The sequence below is a fragment of the Gadus chalcogrammus genome, chromosome 16, assembly GCF_026213295.1.
Source record: "Gadus chalcogrammus isolate NIFS_2021 chromosome 16, NIFS_Gcha_1.0, whole genome shotgun sequence".
In the NCBI taxonomy this organism is placed as follows: domain Eukaryota; kingdom Metazoa; phylum Chordata; class Actinopteri; order Gadiformes; family Gadidae; genus Gadus; species Gadus chalcogrammus.
Genome location: NC_079427.1, coordinates 21,883,830 through 21,910,747, shown reverse-complemented (window position 1 = coordinate 21,910,747; position 26,918 = coordinate 21,883,830). Strand labels below are relative to the sequence as shown.

The window sequence follows — 26,918 nt, the reverse complement described above, 5'->3', positions numbered from 1 at the left end:
ATTATATAGTTAACATAACATAGTTATACCAAAATGTAATAAGCTAGAAGAAAACTCATAGAAAAATCATACATCACAAAAGCATTATCATTATCACAATTCCATGTTTCATGTCAGGAATGAAGTGAAATATATTAAAGAGGATTTGTTGTTGTTGCAGTTTCTCACATTTGCAGACAGGTGGCAGGCCACTCCACTGGGATGGGTGCCCAGGGACACAGCGGAGAGCAGGCTCCCCCAGCAACATATGACCCACCAGGCAGGAGTACTGGAGGCTTTCTCCAGCCTTAAATAGGCCTTTATCGGAACTGGGCACTCCATAGATTGGTGTACCTGGGTGACTGCATGGCTCATAGGCTTCAGCTTATAGGGGAGATATATAATGTATATCATTAGTTGTTGTCCAAGATCATCTACAATCATCTTAGTAACATCATCAGGAATGTTCATATTATTTATGGTGCCATAGTCAAATTCATTCTTCAACTGCATGATGCAATTGACCTGGAAGTGACTTTCAACATCAGGGTACACAAAGCATCATAGATCCGTACACTGTACATTATTGTAAGAAACGGTCGTCAAAGACACTGTATCCCTTTCATCTTCTGTGTCTCATTTATCCCGTAATCCTTTCACCAAATACATACACTGTACATTATGTACACTGTACGTTATTGTAAGAAACCGTCATCAGAGACACCACTGCCAAACGCAATGAATCCCTTGCATCTTCTTTGTCTCATTTATCCCATCATTAAGACCCTTGATCTACCAAACAAGTGACATCCCCTGGCACCGATTTGACCAGAAACAATAATGTCATGCCGTGTGTTTCCCCACAGTGGCTCTGTAATCTTTGTGTTTTATTATTCATCTTTAATGATCAAATGGCCTCAACCTTATCGACTGTGTTGAAGACGTGTACATACGCAGGCATCTTGGTAGCTGCTGGTTCCACTTGGGGCCAGACGAGCCGTGGTTGTAGCAGGTGACCAGGCTGTTGCCGGACAGTGTGAAGCCCTTGCTGCAGATGTACTGAATGGTGGAGCCGACGTTCAGATGAGGACCTGTCAGGACGCGCCGGCTGTGTGCCACCAGGCCTGGGTCTGTGCAGGACACCACTGACAAGAGAGGAGGAATGAGCAGACGCAGCAAGGACAGAATAAAGCAACTCTATATATTTCTGTATTCTATACTTCCAAAAGAAAATGAGAAATCTGAAAATGTTTTAGAATGATAGGATGCCATTATTGCAGCACAGGGCTGCACAATTATGATGAACAGATTATCAAATCAATTTGCCAAACTGGCAACCGCCTCAAATTGCTTTGTGTTCTGTAGTGAATCCTCAGACCTCGCATAAACACAGAAGATTCTAGCGCACGTAATGTCTATGCCTGTGATTCTTTAGAGGGCTTATTGCTGAGTTTGTTATTCCATTTTCATGTCACAGCTGCATATGTATTAATTTTGTCATAATATTTTTCATAGAATTTCAGCTAATTGCAGAGGCCAAGATCGATAATATACAATTGATGTGCAGCCCTAAGCACAGGTATCCAAAACCTCTTTATCTTAAACAACAGCTTAGCCTGAACGGTTTGTCTGCCTAAGACAAGTAACATTTGCCCTCAGAGGTATTAGATAAAGAGCTTATGTTTGTCTCTCTCAACAGCAAATCCCAAAACCAATTCTAGGCCCAGTAGGGGGGAGGCCAGCATGGCATCAAGGAAGTGAGCCATGTTGGACCCAGTCATTTCTGTGTTTTAAACCAGTGCTGCTTGTCAGTTGCGGACAAATGGAGGACAAATGATGTCAGTTGCTTGTGTATGAACTGTAAAGAATGTGTTTCGCATTCAATTTACAGGATTGGCATTTCTGAATGTACATTTTAGATACATGAGAGTGGGGGTCTCAAGAATATCTTATCAAAATGTCATTCAATAATTCTATAATCAGCATATTTAATCGTTTTGTTTGGCTATAGAGGGAGAGGCTGTCTAAGCTCAGTGCCATATTTTGACTTATGAAGCCTCTCTAACCTGGTGCCAAGCCAGGCTAGAGGCCAGCCAATCCCTATAAATCCCCCCACTTAAACCTAAAGGGAGATATCATTGCTGTTGAGAAGATTGATCCTCAGCCTAAGCGTGGTATAGTCTAAGAATAGTGCACCTCTCGCCAGTGAAATTCTAAAGCCAAAAGCACAGACAGCAAAATAATGTAGCGTCCAAAATAGCCTTGATTGCAGCCCGCTACTTTCGCACTCTGTGTGCTTTGCTTCATTAACACAATATGATGCTAATCCCTTTGTGTCGTGCTATAAATATGAACTGATACGCTCTGTCTGCCATGGGCAGCGTGGGGCAAATACAAAGAATTGTACAAGTAAATCATGGTGCAAGGGCTGTCTGAATTACCATAATAACGTCTCATTCATAAATCATTAGCGTTTATTGTGTATTAAAACAATGTTCTAGGTCTGAATCATTACCTCTCTCACAGCCAGGAAGGTCCCCACTCCAGGTGAGGTCCCACTGGCACATGAGGAGTTCTGAGCCAACCACCTGGTAGCCTGGGTAACACTGGTAGGTGACCACCGTGCCATGTACCAGCTCAGGGTGGGACGAGCTCTTCCAGCCATTGGAGATCTCAGGCAGCTCGGGGCAGGTGTCATTACGGGGGACCTCTGTGGATCACACGTGGAGGAACGTTGAAGGTGGATGAAGAAGAACAACATGACCACTTGATTCGTTGAGTCCAAATAAAGTCTTTGCGGCCAGATTGCTGCTCTTCAACAAAGCTAATTTGGATTCAGAGTACAACACAAAGTAATATGGCACCAATATGGCCTATTCAGAGGTACATTTAACTTTTTAATGGGTTTTTATTAATATTTTATTTGTTTATAAAAAAAATCCTTGACCATTCCTGCTCTCACTCATTGTAACGTGCAGCCAATTTGTTGTACTTGCTCTTACCACTATTCAATTAATGCTTTTCCCATCTTTTGCTGCTTTTTAAACCATTATATTTATGTCACAAAAGGCAAGATCAGCCAAGCAGCTTGTTTAGAAGCATACCTGAGACACTTGCTTGCAGAAATGCTTGAATCTATAACAGTGATTAGGAAATAATTCAACAAATCATGGTGTTGTTTGAAAGGGTTTTTCGAGTCTCCATAACTTGTTTTCTGTCTTTTTGTGTGACTCTCACTTCAATCCTTCCCAATCCCCTCTGGGGTCTGCTCCCTGCCCTCACCAAAGAAATGGACCACAAAGCCGTTGCCGTAGCCGTAGATGTTGGTGGCGGGGTCCGACTGGAACTGGATGGTGACGTCTGCCGTGGACGTGTAGAGCTTGAAGCGGGGCCGCGAGCCCCCGTACTGACCCAAGACCTTTGCCGTCAAGTCGTCTCCATCGTAGAAGGTCACCATGTCATTTTGCCCTATGTTAAGCCTAGAGAGCATTCCACACAAGGGACAAGTTCAATTGCAATAGCAATCTATAGGCCTACCGTTGAGACTGTTAAACATGTTAATGAAGTCTGTCAGTATTTCCGTTATGAATTGCATGCATTTCTGTTAAATTACACAATTAAGTTACTACTTACCCTCACCTAAAATAGTGGACAATATGCTATATAACAATAATAATAATAACAATAATTGGTAAACAGGTTAATCTCTGCTCAAAGAACAGACATGATAAAATCAGGGAAAGCAGACAAGAGATCCCGACATGAGCTGCTCATACTCACTACATCAACATCCAACAGCACTGCTTACATGCCTAGTAGGCACACATGGACTATGATTCAGAAGTCCCTGTGTTGTGTAGACAAGTCTAAGTTCATCCATTGAACATAAGCTAGCAAACACAAATGTGGTGCGCACTGCTGCTTCTCCCCAACATCGTAAAAAAATTTTTTCGCAGTCTCCACTTTTGTCATACATTTGAATCAAGTCCAAGTCTGAATCGCATTTTTTGATTATTTTTGCATTGTTATAACTTTATTTGGATAAATGTATTCTGTTTATTTTGTATTCTTCATAAAAAATAAAATTCTTCATTTCATTTCTGCTTCTGTCATACATTCTGCTTCTACACCCTGAATGAAGTAGAATCTCATTCTTAATCAAATATACTTATGACTGTTTGCATTTACTGTATCTAAACTACATATAGGCCTATCAATAGCCGACTTAGGTAATACATTGAAAAATGTAAGCCGTTCAATATAATGCCAGGTGCCAAGGTATCTACCTTGCACTGTGTAGGGGTGCATCGTTATCTGGAAGAAAGCACATGCTCTTTGCTGTAACTAATTAATCACTAGCCGAACCCGATAACATTCATTAGGAACAAGAGATTGAGCTATTCATCAGATTGGGAGTACACTTGATAGAAAAGATAGGAGCTAGAATGAACAGACAAACCCGATTTAAAAGCCTCAGTCATCTGAGCGGTGTTGCCTGCCGAGCTACAAAAGGGGGTTTTGAAGAAGATGTTGACTATCATGTGATTCAATTGTGTTTAATCCCTGAAATGTTTTTGAAATGTTTTGTCTAGACAGAAACATTCAGCGAGATACACAGTGGGGAAAACTCACTGCGCTCTGATTCTAAGTGGATAGAACTTCTCACCTGCTGTGAAGCGAGACAGATTGAAGAATGTCGGCGTGTATCAAATTTGTTGTTATTAACCCAAACACGGACCTGCCGATCTCTGGAGTGGATCGACTGTGAAAATCAATCAGAGCTCTAACTCCTGCTTACACCAGTTAGTTCAATTTGAGATCAATTTGCCCTTATTTTCCTTTGCTTGTGAGACATTCTTTTTCGGATTGTTGTAATTCCTTCTCTTCCTTGCATTGGATTCATAATTACTCAACCAGAATTTCCTGACAAAAGTAGACCACAGAGCGAACCTGCATAAAGCTCAGATCTCTTTACTAGAAGACAGATTTGGCTAGAAAACGAACAAAGGTGTAAATGAAAATGATGTCCATGAACATTCTAAAACATTTAGAGATTTCTTCTGCCGGAGCCACCAACATCAGAGTAAGAAGAGATGAGCGAGGTCTACTTTGTGAAACGGGCCCTCGACCTATGGAACACTGCAGTAGTCGTCCCAGCCCAATCCCTTTGTGGCCTATGTTCTACCTACGTGTCATTCACTCATAAGGTTAGCACTCTGACTTTATAAAATGTGACATTCACTTTGTCCATCAAGGTGAGTTGTTCACTGTGTCGAGCTAATGTGTCATAAGCAAACTCAACCTTGTGGGGTGCTCATCTCTCAAGAGAGACAACAAGGGAATTTAAAAGGAATGGAATATAGATTCCTGTATTCGATTATGAAAGGCCTAAACCACGACGTGGTCTCCCGTTATTTGACAATAATGTATAATGCAAGCTACGTACTTTTCCATTAACAATGCTGTGCTATAAATATGTGTAAGAAACATCTGGCTACCAACTTCTTCCAGGAACATCTCACAAGCTGATTTGTAATTCTAAGGTACTAATAGGCTAGAGCATACTTTATATTGTAATTCAGAACTTCAGGACTTCAGGACTTTGATACGTGATATTCAATGTAACTGTCCGCACTACCACTCCAACAAAAAGAGCTCAATAAATAGATTGATAGAAATAAATAGAAAGTATTGACTAATCTGGTTTCTTTCCTGATTTCTATTGCTACTCTCCACTCTGTCAAGGTATTTTCTTTTTTAGCTCCAAATAGTATTTTATGCTTTTATTGTTCCCATCCTAACTTGTAAGTAACTTTGGATAAAAGAGCCTTAATGTAATTGTGTAAAACAAATTCCTGTCCTTGATTCTGTGATTGGCTCGAAGACGTTGAGAATACTATAAACAACAATTCATTTTTAGCATTAATGTTCCACCAATCTCAACTAATGCTAACCGGTGTTGCTTGGCAACCATTTTTTCTGTTTTAAGAACCATATGGTTTTGCAGTAGATTTATAATTTGTTTTCAATAAATGATCACACTTTATGTTGCATTTTTCAGAGTGCATAAAACCCCCCTTGCTTTTCTTAAATCACAGTGAACCCCGGCCTATGCAGCTTAATGCTTGAGTATGCCACATACACATTGATGTCTAGCATGATCCTCTTGTCCTCTTCAACATGGATCCCCCAGATGCAGTCCTGGCCTTTGTCGTACGTCTCTGGCCAGTTGGGGGACAGCACCACTCCAGCCGATTCAGTGATCTCCCCACTGCACACAGCTGTGGACACACACACACACACACACACACACACACACACACACACACACACACACACACACACACACACACACACACACACACACACACACACACACACACACACACACACACACACACACACACACCAGCACACACACACACACACACAAACACACACACACACACACACACACACCAGCACACACAAACAGATGCATGCAGGTTAATACAAACATGGACAATTCATTTTATCATTTAGAAAGATTGACTAAACTATTATATTAACTTAACTAAAATGTATTTAAATCTTGTTCGGGATCTTGGTCATTGACTCAACCACGTTACAAAACAATCCCCCCTTGGTGGACACACACAAACTAACCTCTGCAGGCCGGCTCCGTTTCGTTCCACTGGGGATTGTTTTGGCCCATGCACTCGATGGTGATGGAGCCCTGTTCCAGGGTGTAGCCTGGGTCACAGGAAAACTCCACCACAGCCCCGACGGCCCAGGTGGTGTCACTGCTACTCAGGTTGCCGTACTTGACAAAAGGCTCATAGCAGTGTCCTTGTGAAAAGGCTGCAAAGAGAGAAGTTGTCGATTTGCTAAATACTCTTTTGTTTTTATTGTGTCTTTCATGAGAAATTCCAAGTGCACACATCAAAACCTGTTCTGTCCCCACTTTTGTGGTCAACTTATAAGAGATAAATAGATCAAAGATAAAGCAAAGGCACTGGGTATCATTCCAATATTCAACATTCATATATTTCTACTTTAGTATCTATCTGTAAACAAATGTGTTTGTTATTTTTGAATGCTAGATTATTGTATATATTCTATCATTATGACCCTGTGAAATCCTTGCTTGGGATGTCTTTTCTATCAACTAAACTATTCAGAGGGACCATCAGAAAACAAACTACTATTATACAACTTAATTAAATTGTAATTTACTACACCATGGGCTTTTTAAATTGACTAATGTTTTACCAGCATGTAATGCATCTAACTCCTGGAATGAAAAGGGTAGAGATGTATCTTCAGTGCTGATACACGATAAGCCCTCCAAACCAAATACTCTGGATTGCTATAATCAGTGACTAATTGTTCTTAACAAGACTCAATCTCAAATGGTTGAGACTTTTATGATTGAGACAGGTAAGAAAAGTTCTTATATAGCACCTTCTTACCTGTGGCCAATCACACTTTTCATACACACATTCACACACACAAACAGCGGTGTGAACCACGCAAGGGAACAAACTGATTGTCAGGGGCAGTTATGGTTAGGTGTGTTGCTCAGGGACACATTAACACTTAGGTAGGAGTAGCAGGGGATAGAACCAGTAGCCTTCCGGTTGCCAGATGATCATTACAATGGTATAGACATGACTTGTGCTGCCTGTGACATCCAGAAGCCCTAAGTTTATCTTATATTACCTTGGTACCGGATGGCCATTCCAGTGGATGTGCCTGCGGCGTCTGTGGTCAGCTCAATAAAGAGATGCCTAGAGGTGCTGACAAGGCCTTCGTTGGGAAGGTACTCTACTTCATAAGAGTCATACAGCGCCGATGCATCCATATTTTTACCATTCCTGATAAGCAACCTGGAAACAACGACATCTAAGGTTTAAAAAGCATATATTACTGATATTTTACTGTAGCTTTCTACATTTCACACACAAAACATCTGCCAGGATACAGCATTGTTGTTCTTTCTTAATTAAATGATTTTTTATCTGAACAATAACGCTAACATTTCTTAAGTGATATCGTTCAAATTGATACATGCAATTCGTTCCTTTCTATAAAGGCAAATATGGGACAGCCAAGTCTTCAAATTTAATGTTGAAAACCTGATGAAGATACTGAAGAGTGTGTAACAACAGCAGCCGAGTGGCTTTTAATGATTTTCAGATTTTTCTGCATCAAATATCTTATATTTTATGAACTTCAAATGAACCTGTGAGTATTTTCAGTGAGAACCTCTGAGGCTTTCCTGTGCATTACATAATGCCTTCAAAGAAACCTGAAAATATTGCCTTAGAGACACAACTGGCCATTACCGATCATCATCCTCTGCCAAAGAAACCTTCTCAAAGTGGATGTGGAGCCGATGCCCTTCTGCTGCTTCAAGCAACCAACGACAGGTCAGGTTGTGGCTGTAGTTGTCAGGGAAACCAGGGGACACAATACGGCCAACGGTCACATTCCGGAACATACCACCACAGACAGCTGAAAGAAAGAAAGAAATTATTGAATCAAAGAAAGAATGAAAGATAGAAAAGAAAGAACGAAAGAAAGAACGAAAGAACAAAAGAAAGAAAGAAAGAAAGAAAGAAAGAAAGAAAGAAAGAAAGAAAGAAAGAAAGAAAGAAAGAAAGAAAGAAAGAAAGAAAGAAAGAAAGAAAGAATGAAAGAAAGAAAGAAAGAAAGAAAGAACGTTAGAACGACGAAAAATTACTGTTGAAAAACACAAAGAAGGGGAAATACAAAGAATTTTGGAAGAAAGGAAGGAATCAAATGATACGAGAAAATTGTTTTGTACAGTGATGAACAACACCTGCGATATAGTATCAGATTCAAATCTAATATGTTTTAGAAATTGGTACAATTAATATTATCTTTGAAATCATGATGATCATCTTTGAATACATTATAACATGATGGTCTTCTAGGAGAATAGGAAAATTGTATATATTAAGCAGAGCATGATTCCACGTGTCATTACGATAACTTTTTTTGTTGCATGGATAATAAGTAACCTGGAAAATTGTCGAATCTTGGAAGAATTTCTTGTTCTATTTTTAAGTGAGGGGTTCTCAAATGTATTTGTTTCGTAGTCCTTTGTGGCTCCAACACGATTCATGTGGTAACTCTGTTTTATCAACTGCGACAATAAACGACAAAAAAACAGACCCACGTGAGGGTGAAAACATGTCTAGCTATACATATATTGTTGTTCTTGTTTAAAATTCTTTGCTTTCTTTTCATTTGGATGGTCTTTTTGCAGGTTCGATATACGTTCCAACTTCCTATACATCATTTTACAAGTGGCCGGAATTTCCGCACATTCCTTTAAATATTCTTGTCCTGTGGTCTGCTTTTTTCCAATACTGCCTCTTTAACAACTGTCTGCACCCTCAACTGACCTCTAGAGCAGTGTCTCTCTGCGCATAATCTATTAGACTGCCAGCGCATAGCTACCATTTCATTCATGTGGTCACGACAGAAAGCCTGTGACCACAGGGCAGAGTAGAACAAAGAATAAATAAAACCCAGAGAGATTCCTTGAATTGGTGTAATCTCCTCATCTGGAAAGGACCAGCCACACCTTCAAATGCTGATAAAACCTATGCTTCCAGTGTGATGACAATAATAGGACATCTTCCAAGAATGGATGAGGTACCAACATTGCAAAAGATACTCCCAGAACACTAGCTACACATATTCAGTCTAAAAGATATCATGAATAGCAGAGGAGACAAAGCGTAGTCCATCCACTGTAGGCTTTCACAGCCATGGCATCTGCAGTCTTTTTCACTTGTTAATACTTAGCCTTATTCTCATTTGTGCTTGAAACAGGCTCAAGGCCATGCTGATCAGCAGAGAGAAGCAGAGCGTGAGATCAGGATGGTCTCACAAGGCTAGGAACAACCCCTGGGAAAGTATGATAATGTTCTGGGCATTAGGATATTCAAATATAATATTGTATTTTTTTTAAAGTGGGTGGCAGCTCCGAAGAAGTCAATAGCTTGCAAACCACTAAATTGTTAGTCAAGAACGGTTGCTAACCTAGAAGGATTGGTTACTTTGCCAGCCATCAGAATCAGAATCGTATAGTGTTCCTCCTTCATTAAAACTGATAACAAGTATCATCAAATCTGTTTTCATTCATTGGTGCATAGACCTGGACACGCATTGGGAAAGTGTGTTTTTAACGTTTCTGTAGCAGGTCAAGTCAAGGGTATCTTTATAGACAGAGTCTTATTAAAGTGGAGCAGAGAAAACAATGGCCAGGCGTTGGTAATAATAGCCCTCTGGCAAACACCTGGGCCAACTGGCATGACACTTCCTATCTGCTCATTGGCACAGGACAGGTGTGGCTCACACAAACATCCACACACAAGTCACACACAAAGGAAAATCCTGCATGCACATTTACACGCCAAAATATGCACAACGCAATCAGCATTGGAGAGAAAGGCACTCAAAATAAGCCCTTTTTTAAAATTGCTTCCCATGAGACCATCGCTGTGCTATAAAAGCAATGTCAATCAGAGAGGCAGGAGTAAAGCGGTCACTTATTATTCCTCACCAAGTCTCATCAACAGGCGAAATGAGATCCGGCAACGAATGCTCCTGGGGGAGCCCAGGCTTTATATCTTGTTTGCATGGTGTAAAAATACACATCCATTCATGGAGGAATGTTGCATAGCAACTTAAAAAAATTACAAAATTAGATTACTCAGATTACTTACATGTTCTCTTTATGACATTTTGAGAATTGTATGATTAATACCTTTTATCATATAAAGCATGAGTAAAAACAATGCAGATTGCGATCGATGCAATGAGGACAACATAGGCAAAATATGTCACAATACAAAACAAGAATACATTTCAATGAATTGATAAATTCCACCTTACCTAGGCACTGTGGTTCCCTGCCACTCCAGTAGGGGGTGGTGGCGTTTTGGCAGGCGAGTGTTGAGAAACCCTGGAGCTGGTAGCCGATTTGACAGGAGAAGAAAGCTTCTCCACCCACATGCAGACTGCTCACGGACACATCGCCAAAGGTTGGCTGCTGAGGGAAAGTACAGCCCAATGCATAGACTAGAGAGGAGGGAGAGAGAGACACAATGAGAGATCGATGTTGAGATAGAAACACACATTCTGCTTTTCATTCATCCCTCGCCTTACTGATTGTGTTCCGAAGAGCACAAAGTGAAAAAACAAAACTTATTGGATGATTAATTGAAGTGTTATTGTCATCACCCTCACTGCTCAATGGCAATATGTGGCAAACAATGTGATCAGGAGAAAAACATCAAGTTAGGATACATTTTCTCTAATTGTGTTGGCATATTTATAAATCTGAAAAAGCTCAGAGGCAGAAAGCATTTTCTCTGTGGAAGCAGCACAGTGCCAGGCAGTGCACATGTGTCTCCCTGGGGTTCAGGGGTGGTGATCAACCACTACACACACACCTTCATTTACAAAAGCAAACATTTGATACACACAAATACACACACACACACGCGCGCACGCAAACACGCACGCCCACACACACACACACACCACACACACACACACACACACACACACTTCAACGACGGAAATATACACATCTTTGTACACATAAAAAAGCACAACCACTTGCATGGCTACACACAATGCCCTTTTTACACACACACACACACACACACACACACACACACAGAGACACACGCGCACACACACAGACACACACTCACACTGTCCATATCTGTGGAAATAAAATGGTCCAGGCCAGCTCCCCAGTGCCCAGTTAACAAACTGCTCTTTTAGTGCCACGGATCTGTCTTCCACGCCTGCTGGCATTTGGCCACATTTATTAATATATTTCTGTTAAACACTCTGATCCGTCTCACTGTAATTGTCCTTGTTATATTGTTAGACTGTGGATTGGTCAATATGTGGCAAACAATGTGATCAGGAGAAAAACATCAAGTTAGGATACATTTTCTCTAATTGTGTTGGCATATTTATAAATCTGAAAAAGCTCAGAGGCAGAAAGCATTTTCTCTGTGGAAGCAGCACAGTGCCAGGCAGTGCACATGTGTCTCCCTGGGGTTCAGGGGTGGTGATCAACCACTACACACACACCTTCATTTACAAAAGCAAACATTTGATACACACAAATACACACACACACACGCGCGCACGCAAACACGCACGCCCACACACACACACCCCACACACACACACACACACACACACTTCAACGACGGAAATATACACATCTTTGTACACATAAAAAAGCACAACCACTTGCATGGCTACACACAATGCCCTTTTTACACACACACACACACACACACACACACACAGAGACACACGCGCACACACACAGACACACACTCACACTGTCCATATCTGTGGAAATAAAATGGTCCAGGCCAGCTCCCCAGTGCCCAGTTAACAAACTGCTCTTTTAGTGCCACGGATCTGTCTTCCACGCCTGCTGGCATTTGGCCACATTTATTAATATATTTCTGTTAAACACTCTGATCCGTCTCACTGTAATTGTCCTTGTTATATTGTTAGACTGTGGATTGGTTTGGCAGTCATGCTCCTATTGATTTTGTCTGCTAGTGACATTGAAGGGCCTCAGGCAAGGAATTATGTAGGGTGTCGGGGGATTAGGTAGGCCAATAAATGGTCACCTCTGACCAACACGGGTTGTAACACACTCTGTCACAAGTCTCTTCTCTGCTAGAAGGGAGGATGCACAGTGGATGTGTATACTGCTTAGTTTGCTGCTGCTAACTTCCCGATCCTTCTCCTCCCTTCTGCAGAGGCCTTTTTTGCAAAAGTTGTGTTTCCTAATAGTTGAGACGAACGGACAAATATTCAAATATCACCGCCGTAATGCTAAACATACCAAGAAAAAATAATTATCAATAAATATAAATGTGTGTGCATGTGTGTGTGTATGTTGGGGGGGGGGGGGGGGGGGGGGGGGTTACATGCGGGTGCTTTCATGCATGTGTGAATGATATTGTTGTATGCATTGTCACTGTCACAGAGTGAATTGCATATGCAGATGAACTGCAATTACGGACCGCCTGAAACGCGGAATAGTGGATGCTCTGTTGCCAGTCTTTTTCGGACATATCTACATATCTATAGCAAAGGGTTAGGGGGGTTAAATGTGATTTTATGTCCACCAGTCAGCCGGGACCTCCTCTGACATAGCAAGGGTAAAAAGAGGCCAAACACTAAAAGAAAACAGAGTGAACTGTTCCTGCGTGACATGGTGTATCACAATGTCACTCTTTCAGCCCTAAGGAGACAAACCGACAATTATGATAAATAGCCAGAGGAAAAGAGTATCTGGGAATTCAAACACACACACACACACACACACACACACACACACACACACACACACACACACACACACACACACACACACACACACACACACACACACACACACACAGGCAAACATACACACACAAGCAACACAAGTGCCACGCACACATACACACGAATGCACATGCATCAATGCACTTTAAGGCTACTACAAATGCAGGGACGCAGATTATTTCAACTTTAAGAATGTACTGGAACATATTTCGAGTAGATTAGAAACACGTTATTTCATGAAGGTGCTTGCTCTGCTATTCTCTTTTACAGGTATAATATGGGTTAACACTCTCCCTCTCTCTCTCTCTCTCTCTCTCTCTCTCTCTCTCTCTCTCTCTCTCTCTCTCTCTCTCTCTCTCTCTCTCTCTCTCTCTCTCTCTCTCTCTCTCTCTCTCTCTCTCTCTTCTCCTTTCTCTGTGATACACACTGAGTCAATGAGGCAGCGAGGGGCTTGCCAGCGCTCCACCCACTTGCCATCCGTTTCCTTCATGCTTTATTGCCGTCGCGTAGTGGCTCAGCTGGGCGGGGGGGCGGGGGGAGAGGCGAGCTGGAGGAGTGAGGTCACGTCTGCGTTGTTGCAGTATGATCACCCTGCTGCTTCCCTTTCAATTAGACCAACGTGGACAGGGGCGGAGAGGTGGGTGGGTGGGCAGAAGGAGAAAGGGACAAAACACACACACCGGCACTGGTGTGCCTCAAGCGAGGCTATTGAAGAGCTCCACACCAGTGGCGGTGGGTGTGTTCCTCCTCAGTCCCACGCTAGCAGACGACCAGCTGTTTTGCTGTGGAGGCCGGTACAAAGCACAACGGGGTCCGTAATAATCACAGAGAAGTCCTGCCAGGGATAATACACTTACAAGTTACAGATCGCCGTGCTCCTTTACGCTTTCCACCACTAAGGTTTCCTATAATACATCTCCCGGTTGCTTTCCTTAGAAAGCATGGGCTTGAAGCAGAGTTAGGTGGGGCTTTTGTTGCAGACTGGGTCGGTGCAATAGTGCTTCATCAAACCTTCATCAAACCTCTTATTGTGTCAGAAAAGATAAGATTGGGAATTGGTTGAAGTGTTACCTATAATGATGGAAAATATTATTTTGTTCAGGTTAGATACGTTCCTATATGTGGCAGGTTAGAGTGCCTCACTCCTATAAATATTCCATCAATGAAACATCATCAGTTTCATTTTCTCTTTAGATGTTTCATTATTATTATATTAACATCTGAAAAGAGGTACACATGGGAGGGATGGGTTATTCTGGATATTCTCACTGTAGTATTTTCTCCTGTCTGTTTCTCTCAGGGAAGTGTCTCACAAAATGGTGTCTTAGCTCACTCAGCTGCTTCACACTAGTATTTGAAATGTATTTAGAGGAGGTAGAAAAAAAAATTTGAGGAGACTACAGCCACAGAATAAGCATAGCTCAACGCGTCGTAGTGCAGAGCGACACTTCTGTTACCAAATTAAGTGTTTTTCAGCATTGTGGTCCGGAATATATGTCAGTCTCTTTTTGGTTGCAGTACAAATAACAAAAATAACATTCAGGCAGTTTACGGAGACGGATCTATTAACCCTTGTGTGTATAGTACATAGGCTGATGAGAAATAGATATTTCCTAGCCCCCCACTCCACTGCAACTCCTCCAACCATCCAACGCCCCTTCACTCACCATCCACCACTCACACACACATCCGTGCATCAATAATAAAAAATGACAGGGCAGGACTCATTTACACCCAGCTCATCAGAGCCCATTGAGAATGATCGGCTGTGACAGGTTATGCCTGCAGAGGACTCACGCAGTGTGCAGAGAGGGCCTGGGGGAAGCTGTCAGCAATAAGATGAGATTCCACACCAAGTGAGACCTACAATCCAACATTTGACTGGCCCATGATCCTGGGACTCAGGGTGGCCCAGATTGTGGAAGCATATTGCTATCAACCGCAACAAATGGGAGATATCCCTCTGTGTGTGTCCCTCCATGTTCTCCTGGAGCCTGCATGTTTAGTCAAGCAGGCGTTTGAGTAAAACGTGAAGGAATGCATTTTCTGCATGAACACCGATGAGTACTGCAGTGGAACATTGGTAACTAACAACATGGCCTTTAATACGAGGGCTTATTAGTTTCCATGGAAATCACATTTAACTTGATTCAGGTGACAAAACAGAGTCCATAAATAACACCACCTCAACACTGATTGTTCACCGTTGCCATATTCATCCTGTTTCAGTATTTAAATGCAACAGCCCTGATCAAATTTGAAAGGGAACTTCTCCTTTTGAAATACTTTGAAATAGACAACAACGGAAAGGTTTTAATAAACGTTTCTTCTTATCAGTTTTCATTATATGTTTGTATTGTTTATTATTGAATTTAAATAGTATGATCTGTTCTCTTGATTCTATTACATCTGGGTTTTATACAAATAAAATAATTGATAGCATGCTGTACAGAACCTTTCAGTGCAGAGAGCTATGCCACATTATTTCCCTGAGGTGTATCAGCAGGCTGTTGTCCAAACTTTTCATGTAGTGCTAATTTAATTGGCAAAACTAGACTTAGTAATAGGGCAGCATGGTGGCAATCGTGTCTTCATAATTAACATTTAATTAGATCCTCAAGTAGTTTACTATGAGCTGACAAAAAGCTCAGGATCCCAGAGCAACTCATTAGAATGTATCTATCTATTATTCAGATAAGTACAACTTAATTAGTTGCATCGATACATGAAATGTATCTCTGCAACTAGGGTTACTAAGGATAGGGGTTAATAATGATAGTCTGAATATAACAAAGTAAGGCAACAGCCAGGGTGATTTAGTGGACAGCAGGTGTAGTGAACATACGATTTGCACTCTAGCTGCTGTTTGTCAAAGACCCAGTAAGAATGAATGCCTTGGTGTTTCTGCATATTTCCCAAAAAGCAGTTCATCAGTGAATGAAACGTGGTTGGCTTACAGGAACGACTGCACAGAGCACATGTGCTGGGCCGAGATAGAATTCATCCTCATTGAGTTAGTGGCGGCACTTATTGTTCCTGGCCTGAAAAATGATTCTGCATTGTTTACAATAGTGCAGTCTTAGACTGCATACTTTCTGCTGCCCTGGGTTCTTCATTATTCTCACCTTGGTGCACGTATTGTGATGCTTCACAGATTCATGCATCTGAACATTCTCGTAAGGGTTCAGCCAAATAGTTTCAGATAGGGTGTCATTCAAACACTTTCGACGTGGTGGCAAATGTAATGTTCAATACGTTTATTTTGTCATTATTTTGACATGATTACAGAGTAGTTGCATAGTTTTACCAATAATTCATCATCATGGGATCTTTCTTTCATTGCATTCGAAGGATTAAGTGCTGTTGTGCTGTTGTTTGTTATTTCCATACTTTTACAAAGCATTGTTTTATTCCATTTAGCATGCTTAAAAGACTCCTTACCTTATCATGTTCATTCATCCCTCACTTTTAATGATGGTGTCCAAACACAAGCACAACTGACAAACCAAACCTATTTCATGATGAATTATGAATTGTGATGATGAGTAGACGCTGAACAAATATATATGGACATTTATAAATATCAGGTGCTGTAAATTGCTAATTTCATATCATATTTTATACTTTATTTTATTTAATATAGCGATCTCTTTCTATGTCCTGTCCTAGAATTTCCCATGAATACGTTGTTGGCCGAAGCAATGCAGTTGGTGGTGCTCTAATGCATTGTACACTTTTTCAATAGCTGGAAACATATTTTAAATTAAATAGTCTGATGTTGGACAGACAGTTATAGTTCACACAATAAGCACAATAAATCATGAAAAAAATATGACCAGCAAACTAGGTCATGTATTTAATTCACTCAGGTTGGACAGTGCTGGCCGGGAGGCATGCAGCATTAGCATCCTTACGGTGAGCGTCATACCTTGGTAGTGGAGCCGCAGGGACCCGGCCCAGGGCCTCTGGCTGCTCAGATGGATGGTGAACTGGTTGCTGCGACTTCGTACAACCAGGCCTTTGGTTAGGATGGACCTGTTGGCCAGGATGACATCGTCACCGCCACCCGCATCCTCAAATGTCACGCGGTCGCTCTCTGACAGGTTGACCTGCAACACCTGGGCGTGAGGACAATCCACAAATGGAGAAAAGCAAAGAATATATCTATTCATATCATGTCATATGTTAGTATGTCAACAACACATTTACATTTATTCCATTCTACACGGTGTGTCTAGGCATGTTTCAGTTTTGTCAAGGAGAATGGAAGAATTATATTGAAAATGTATTTAATGTGTTTTGGCACAGCTCAGAGTAAATATGGGAAAGTCAAAAGGTGGTCTTCCCAGTAGTCCTCGGTCAGTGCACTATTAAAGGGCAGATGGTTCTCTAGCGATAACATGTCTAAACGCGGCCAGAGATGCCACGTTTAGACAGGTGGTTGCACCATCCTTCACCCTGTCTCTTGATGTCCTAGTTTTATTGAGATGAGCATGAGGGATATAGTTTGTCTTTCCTGGGACCCTCGAGTCGAATGTCATCAGCGTGTAACATCATCGCTAGCAGCACATTAGGGGGGAAAGTCTTAATTTCTCCATTGAAGAGAAAATTTAGACGAAGACCGGTCACTAATAGTCTTCCTACCCGTACTCGGAACTACAACGAATATATTATTGCGAATGATCATTTTGAAAGAGTGTTTCTAGTTTCGCTGGAGTAGCTTTTTTAGCCATTATGGCACTGGTTTAGCGGTCCACGAATCTCAGAGACCCATTGCATCGTTATTAATCATCTCCTGTGACCCAGCAAATCAATCCCATACCTTCTGATAAGCATTCTGACGCCAGTAAGTGCAGAAGATACGGACACAAACAGGGGAGAGACGAGGCGAGGACAGTCAGAATTATTATTTTTATCATGGCGCACTGCAAACATTAAAGGAAGACAGAGAAAGCAGCTTTTATATGGACAGACATGTTCATTCTTCACACTGCTAGCTCATAAGCAGTGTGTCTCCTATGTTCCCAGACCGCTGCCTTTATACATGTTGACCACGATCAGCTCTACATTCAGCAGTGAGGCGGCTTCCTCCACTATGAAGAACACAATATTGTTCCAGCCTCACCAATGACCACCTATACATGTGTATGAGAATGGCCCTGATACCATTCCAGCCCAGATTTAAGATCCAGGCCCACCAAGCTAGATAATGCTCTCCTCTCACTGAACCAGAGGAAGCAGAGGTGTAGGTTATCTGGGGATAGGAGGCCTCAAAGCTGTTTGTAATTGTTGCAATGTGTTTAGATTGTTGATCACATTGGCTGAGATTTTTAAGATGCAAGGTGGAGTTAACATAAAAGAAGAAAAAGGAAAACAGCCATCTTTTTATTTCATTTTTCTAGAATTTGCATTTTAGGATGCAACTCTTTCCGAAGCCTTTCATTTTGAATTGCATTCTCGCATCTTATTTTGCTTGAAATGAGAAAAGAAAATGTGTTCATTATTATATATATATAATATATTATATTATGTATTATTATTATTATTATTATTATTATTATTATTATTATTATTAAGTATTGTTTAAATATTATTAAATTGTACTAAAGTGAAGTTTGAGTTTGGTTAGCTGTTGACTAAATGCAGATACATACATTGATACAACGACTAGGCCACTGCAATATATAAGGCACTCAATTATAACGTGTGACGACATGTTCTGGACCTTTTCTTCAGGAAACATTGGACCTCTTTGAATTTGTATTGCATGCCTCTGCTCTATTCTATTCTATTCTGAAACATCGATACAAAGCTGCCTCACATCTCATGCGTTTGAAAGCAGACATAATGTGAGTGACAAGCCGCAGATCCAGCACTGTGTTACACTAAGTGGCAGTGTTGTCGTTGTGCATAACGGGTCCTAATGTACTGTTAATTAACTCACGGACACAACCCGAGGAGAACATTACATGAACAAAAAAAGGGTCATCGCTGGATAATCACATTATGCCTCACGTAAGGGAATAATAAACCACTCAACATAATAACCACAGGAGACATAATCCAATTGGCTCTGGAACGGTTCCAGGCCCTGTGAAACTGTACTCTAACTCAACTCATACGTGAGGGGGAGGTAATAATTATTATGAAAATCCAATTAATGTCACCAATATAATATCAAAAAGCATATATCTACTCAATATTGACAATAATAGAATCCGCCTACAAACATACCGCAGCAAATTCAACATTAACAATGTTAATAAACATTTACTAGTTGTTGTTTTTGATTGTTGCAACCTTGTGCAATTCATTGAAAGATGTATATATGTATAATTGTAATATAATAATATAAAAATATAAAATATAATATAAATGTAATATAGATAATCTATTCAAAGGAATAGTAATGTGAATATTAGCATTGAAGTTAGTCAACAAATATAGGTGATGACAGAACATGCACCTAGTGTGTATGAATTAAACAAAGCTAATTTATTTAGCTTTTTAGCTAATTATCTTATTGAGCAGACACTTCACAATCCTAATTGATTTCCAGTTCTATCCTACTGAATATGTAGGTTGATTCAGGAAAACACATCCTGCTACATGGTTTGATTGTAACTCACCTCGCAAATGTGAATGTGTTTAAATCAATGATATTCTATAGCATTCTATTCTCTTGTGTTTCTCTCCTGCTCCATTGTGAAATCCAACGCTCTAGTACACCGGAGAACGATATCTGAGTTCCCGCTGTACACGCTGTCACATAGCAGAGAATGGGGGAGGAGAAAGAAAGGCCCTTACCTTTCATCAATTCAAACAAAGGATGGGTTCATTTTTTTCAACTTGTACATTTCCTCATTAAAGAAGGCCTCACTGTGGGGTGCTGTGCAGGAGCAGCACAAGACACACGGATCCCCAAGATACTTTGTTCCCTATGGGATCACAGGCTTCGTCGTCTATACAGTGTCAACCCTCCATGCATGTGGGTGTGTGTGTGTGTGTGTGTGTGTGTGTGTGTGTGTGTGTGTGTGTGTGTGTGTGTGTGTGTGTGTGTGTGTGTGTGTGTGTGTGTGTGTGTGTGTATGAGGGGCCGCCTGGGACAGAATTCATACTTGGGCTGACACACACTATTATAATCTTGCATATACACCAGTATACTCATACACACACTATTATACTCCTTTTACATGTATGTATGAGAGTGTATAGTCGTGCATGTGAGAGAGTATAGTAGTGTATGTGAGAGAGAATAGTAGTGTATGTGAGAGAGTGTAGTAGTGTATGTGAGAGAGTATAGTAGTGTATGTGAGAGAGTATAGTAGTGTGTGTGAGAGAATAGTATTGTATGTGAGAGAGTATAGTGTGTGTGTGAGAGTTTGACTGAAACGGAAGTGAGTTTGATTCCTCAGTTCCTTGGCTGACAGAAGAGAAGGTAGCTTCTGGCGCTCAAAATACTGCGTGTTCATTTCACTCTTGAATCTCACTCCAGCGATGTTGTTATGCTGCGTTCGCACCAAAATATGATTTGGTCGCTTGTTTGCGTGGCCGCCTGAGTTTGACAGAGGCTTCCTCTTGTGACCGACAATTCATTCTCAACCATGGCCGGTCTCTACGTGTTGTGGAAGTACCAGAGACGTCAGAAAAATCAACGCAGTCGTTTAGGTTTCATAATATCACCCGTTCTATAAAATATTCTAAGCTAGAAACCTCTGGGAGCTCTGGCGTGAGTCCAGGAGCTCTATCTGTAAATAATATAAGATGATATAATATATAGATATCTTAAGCGGACATAGCGGGGGAGCAGGATTTGTTGTGGTTACCAGCGTTGTCGTGGTTACCGGTCTTGTGTGTGTTCCAACGGTTTATTAGCGGTGGTATCTAATAAATCGCTGTCTAAGCAATACTTCATTCACTGCCTCTTCCGTGATCAGTACAATTGAGCCACGACAAGGAGGAGAAAGGGCGTTGTTGACGTTTGCGGACTCCCGGAGCTCCTCTGGCGGGTAGTGTGTGTTCATCCACAACACGGAGAGACTGGTTGAGAATGAATTGGCGGTCACAAGAGTAAGCCTCTCTCAAACTCAAATATTTTTTTGGTGTGAACGCAGCATAACAGAATCGCTGGAAATTCCAGAGTGAAATGACAGCGCAGTATAGACCTCTGAAGAATAAGTCCTACTTCCGAGGCTCCTGGTTCCATCGGTTAAATGTCTATGGGAAACAACATGGGGTTTTTGAATGATCGTACATAACAAACTTTGTTGGTGGCGAAGAAGTAAAAGCGGCTCACGTTTTGAACTAAACCCCCTTTCCATCTAGATTCCACTTTGGTTTTGGATTGTCGGTGGCGTTAAGGTAGCATTTATTGTTTACTACTTACGGCACCGACAATCCAAAACCCAAGTGGAATCTAGATGGAAAAAGTGTGTAATTCAAAACATGAGCAGCTTTTACTTCTTCGCCACCTGGAGAGTTTGTTATGTACGATCATTCAAAAACCCCATGTTATTTCCCATAGACATCTGACCGATGGAACCGGAGCCTCGGAGGCGGGACTTATTCTTCAGAGGTCTATTTTGAGCGCCAGAAGCTACCGCCTCTTCTGTCAGCCAATCAGGAACTGAGGAATCAAACTCACTTCCGTTTCATTCAAACTCACTCACAAACACTACAATAGTCTCTCACACACACTACTATAGTCTCTTGCATTAACAACTATACTCTCAAACACACACTACTATATTCTCTTGCATAAACATATATACTCTCTCACACACACTACTATATTATTTTGCATAAACATATATACTCTCTCACACACACTACTATATTCTCTTGCATAAACAACTATACTCTCTCACATACACATCTATGCTCTCTCACATACACTACTATTCTCTCTCACATACACTACTATGCTCTCTCACATACACTACTATTCTCTCTCACATACACTACTATGCTCTCTCACATACACTACTATGCTCTCTTACATACACTACTATTCTCTCTCACACACTACTATTTTCTCTTGCATAAACAACTATACTCTCTCGCATACACTACTCTCTCACATACCCAACTACTGTATATGCTCTCTCACTCACTACTATACTCTCACATACACTACTATTCTCTCTCACATACACTACAATACTCTCACATACACTACTATTCTCCCTCACATACACTACAATACTCTCTCACATACACTACCATACATTCTCATGCATACATGTAAAAGGAGTATAATGGTGTGTGTGTGTGTGTGTGTGTGTGTGAGTATACTGGTGTATATGCGAGTTTATAATAGTGTGTGTAAGACCAAGTATGAATTCTGTCCAAGGCGGCCCCTCATATGTGTGTGTGTGGTGTGTTTGTGTGTGTGTGTGTATGTGTGTGTGTGTGTGTGTGTGTGTGTGTGTGTGTGTGTGTGTGTGTGTGTGTGTGTGTGTTTGTGTGTGTGTGTGTGTGTGTGTGTGTGTGTGTGTGTGTGTGTGTGTGTGTGTGTGTGTGTGTGTGTGTGTGTGTGTGTGTGTGTGTGCGTGTGTGTCCGTGTTTGTGTTTGTGTTCATATAGTAATACAATTGTAATTGTAAAATAATAATAACCAAACACAGAGCGAAGAGGGGATAATCTTTGTCCAGGGATATTGGGGTTTTCATGTTGAATTATTCGTAGGTTTCTTTTCTCTTTGTTCAGAACATTTGTGAAAAGAAAAGCAGATCTATTTACCTCTACTTGCTTGCATATCATATATTCATAACCTCTACCATGGAGGTTTTCTCCTGTCAGTGTGTTTGTCAATGTACCTTACTATCACTGTCCGGGATATCAGAAAAAAGGTTGAGCACAGATTTATAGCAAATTTATTCGGTAGGTTGGTTATGACCCAAGTAAGAATTTAGAACTTTTCATGCCAATCAGCTGAAAGAGGGCATGACAGTGGGCATGAAATGTCACAAACAGGTTCATGACTTAAAAAATAAAAAAATAATCCTGAAAGGTTTTCAAAGGTTCATAGAGATTGTTGCAGTTTCTGAGCCCCGCCCTTTCCTGTTTCCCACCTCTATCAAGGTGATTCCGGGGCAGATGTCTGGATTAGGTAGTTCAGTATCAAGTAGTAGTTTTAGTGAATACTCTACCAGCAGCTTTTAGCTGATTATCTGGTTCCGGCAAATCCCTGAAAAGATCTCAAGTCACAGAAATAAAAACAGAAAAAGGAAACAGATCATGGACTGCGTAGATGCAATTATTGCGGTGGTTGTTATTGTGTGGGGGCGGATATACGAGAGCATGGGTTCCTCTGAGTCTGTTATTTACAGATGTAAAGTCTGTGAATAGCCAACAAGGCAGAATCTTGGGAAGATGTGCTATTCCTCATAGTTCAATGGCCTGCAGTATAGAGAAACTGTAAAAAAGAAAACTAATTTTAGTGAAGACCACTACATTCTAAAACTATTGCTGTGTTCACGTGGATCAGGCAGAAGGTATATAGAAATCCTGATATAATTTGACCAGAGCCGGACAGTGATGCTGATAGAAAATACTGGCAACAGTTACGGCACCCACATTGCCGTCCAAAAATAAAATATTATAATTGTTTACAGTTCCCCATTCTTTGTAAATAATACTTCATCACAATAGCAATATATCATCATGCATGTTTTGATTTGCTGTCGTGCCATTTGGTCAGACTGTTTTACCACGCGATCCAGAAGGGGTAGTCCGTCTGCTGTCTGCCTGAACCAAGTGAACGCAGACTCAGCCTTACAAAAGTACTTATTTGACATCTGGGAACTGTGTCAAATAGTTACCTTCGCCTAAGCACTAGAGATATCTATGATTTGGAAATGGTTATAAGATCCATAGTAAAAGTTCATTATTTATCCATTTATTCTCCATTGTTATACATTTTCTTGAAGCAATCCATTTTCTATTGTTACGATCTGACCGAAGAGGGACAAAATCCATTTTGCCTGAGATGTGCCTTTGTGGGGCCAAGCAATGGAATTGATATGAAAGAGAACAAAAGGGAGCCGGGGAAAAATGTTCTCCTCTAGTTTAGAGAAAAGATGTGGACAATATCCTGTATCCATCCATGTCCTTGGAAATACCCTCTATCCTCTCACACAAAGACACTGATATCACACAAGTAACAGTGTGAAAAAAGGGCTGATGTAGGTATGGCTGTTTGAAAGGAAACTGAACACGTCACACGGAGAGTCCCTTTCTATTCTTTATCATCAATAACCATTTGAATTATTATTTCAGGGCTGGCGTGAATACACGAGGGCAGAGGGCTGCCTCTGCGGTGCCTAGTCGAGGTCAAGAACTGAAGGGTTTGTCTTTTAAAGAATAATACATTATAACATGCAGCATCCTCTTGGTAGTTTAACATTTAATGATGTGGTATTCCCCCCAGTGAATAATAGTGAAATTGTTATTTTGTGTATCCATATCCACACTATTTATTTTTCCGCACTGAGCTTGTTTTTAACAGTAACCTTGTCTACAGCTATTTCATTATTAATGCAATCCCGAACCGCTTGTCACAAAATAGATTTTTTAATAAGGGGAAGAAAAGGAAAAGCAGAGCTTCGGCCGAGCACCTAGTGAATATAAAGAGGTAAATAAATGCAAAATATGGTATGCTGTGCTGAGCAAGGTGTGTTTATAGCAAGTGTGTGTAAGACAAGGGTTCCAAGTCTGAATAACTTGTCCTTCAAATCTGGATGTAATTAACATGCTTGGTAGGATGAAAGGAAGGACTTTTTTTGGAAACCAACAATTTGGTAGAAACAGAAACATTGACTGTGAGATCAAAAACACGACATAATAAAATATCCATTTCATGTCGCCTTAAGCGCTAGACAATTGCTGCAAAATTACGTTTTTCCTTTTATGTTTTATGTACTATTAGTACAAAAGCAATAACAGTATTTATTCTATTAACGTCGAAGAGACATTAATTGTGCTATTCCAACCACCATCCAAAGATCATGTTAAGCAAGCCTGTCTGTTTTAGATATGTTCTTCATATAACTGTATCATAATAATATAATAAATGTAATTAATGTATATTAAATGTATATTTTCCAACATCTATATATGGCAGATAAGCCTTTTGTTAGCCATGTCTTTACTGAATAAACAGCAGTAGCTGTATTAGTGTATTTACAACACAAAAGCAGAGTAGCTCCATTAACAGCAATGAAGTCACAGGGACACGGGAGGATTCTCGAGCAGCTGATCATATGATGCATGTATCTGTCTGCAGTATTGCCATCCACCACTCTCCCTATCAGCAGGGTATAACACCGGATCGGCCTAATGTATTGACCAACTCCTGCTAAAACGGAGCCCAAGGGCAACTTTATTAACCTCACACAATCGATCCACCCCAATGTCTGACACCACCCCCCTGGGCTCCAATTGCTTTGCTCCTCTCTGTCTTTCTCTGTTCAGCATTCCATTTATTCCTCTTCCTTATCGCAGCCCTGTCGCTTACCGGCCCCTCAAAATTCTATGCAGTGAGATTTAGTCATTTCCTATTATCTGGTCTCTATTTTAAATGCATTCTTCTTCTTGACACTGTCTTTCTTCTCTCTCCTTATACAATCCAGTATCAGGGCTGGAAGAGATGGGCAGTCTTGAAGATTCCTAAATCCCAAGAGAGGAACCCAAGGGTGAGGGGAGGGGGAACGAAGAGGTGCCTCTCACATACAACATATTAATGCATCTGTGTATGTGTTCATATAGACACACAAACGTGTGAGTGTGTGTGTGTGTGTGTGTGTGTGTGTGTGTGTGTGTGTGTGTGTGCGTGCGTGCGTGCGTGCGTGCGTGCGTGCGTGCGTGCGTGCGTGCGTGCGTGCGTGCGTGCGTGCGTGCGTGCGTGCGTGCGTGCGTGTGTGTGTGTTTGTGTGTCAGCCATGGCTGCAGAATGCTGATAGCCCCGCCCATCAAGTGTGGCTTATACTTAAAAACTGGAGAGGATTCAAAGTGCTGCACATCACACACTGCAGAAAGAGCCTTCCTCAGCTCCCGACATGAACACCTCAAACTATGAAGCAACAACAGGCAGGTACAATAGTTGAGGGGATAAAGGCTGCACAGGGAGAGAATTAGAGAGACGGAGAGAAAGAGAGCTGGGGAGAGAGAGGAGTGTGTGATGTTATGGAATATGCTTTTCTTTGTGATTCACTCTGCCTTATACACCTGTGACCTCACATGGTGTGTCTGCTTTAAAAACGAAAACAACAATGTCACTCACAGGAAGAAATGAGGCACCTGAGTATATCCGGATGGATTAAATAGGCAAGACTAACAAGAAGATTGTGTGATCTCTGCTCCATAATTGTCCCAACCGTGAATGATCTTAGACAGCCTTTGCTGAACTGAGGCATTTGAGTGTGTTGCTGCAGAGAGGGGTTCGGCAAAGTTGATAAGAGATTGTTCCGGCACAACTGGGACACGCTGTGGGAGGAGTTGCAAACGACCACACCAATCAGTGTCTCTCTCTGTGTTCTCACTTC

General features: G+C 41.2%; 1 protein-coding gene across 1 annotated transcript in view; it reads right to left on the bottom strand.

Moving 5' to 3' along the window:
- Positions 1–26,918, bottom strand: part of LOC130405661 (seizure protein 6 homolog) — a 35,265-nt gene that overhangs the window by 2,208 nt on the left and 6,139 nt on the right. The window contains exons 3-12 of the mRNA XM_056610833.1: positions 17,303–17,492; positions 10,891–11,076; positions 8,307–8,475; positions 7,681–7,847; positions 6,625–6,819; positions 6,122–6,260; positions 3,262–3,458; positions 2,495–2,689; positions 933–1,124; positions 159–363 (exon numbers count right to left, since the gene is read on the bottom strand). Of these exons, the coding sequence (XP_056466808.1) occupies positions 159–363; positions 933–1,124; positions 2,495–2,689; positions 3,262–3,458; positions 6,122–6,260; positions 6,625–6,819; positions 7,681–7,847; positions 8,307–8,475; positions 10,891–11,076; positions 17,303–17,492 (1,835 nt within the window). The remainder of the gene's footprint in view (positions 1–158; positions 364–932; positions 1,125–2,494; positions 2,690–3,261; positions 3,459–6,121; positions 6,261–6,624; positions 6,820–7,680; positions 7,848–8,306; positions 8,476–10,890; positions 11,077–17,302; positions 17,493–26,918) is intronic.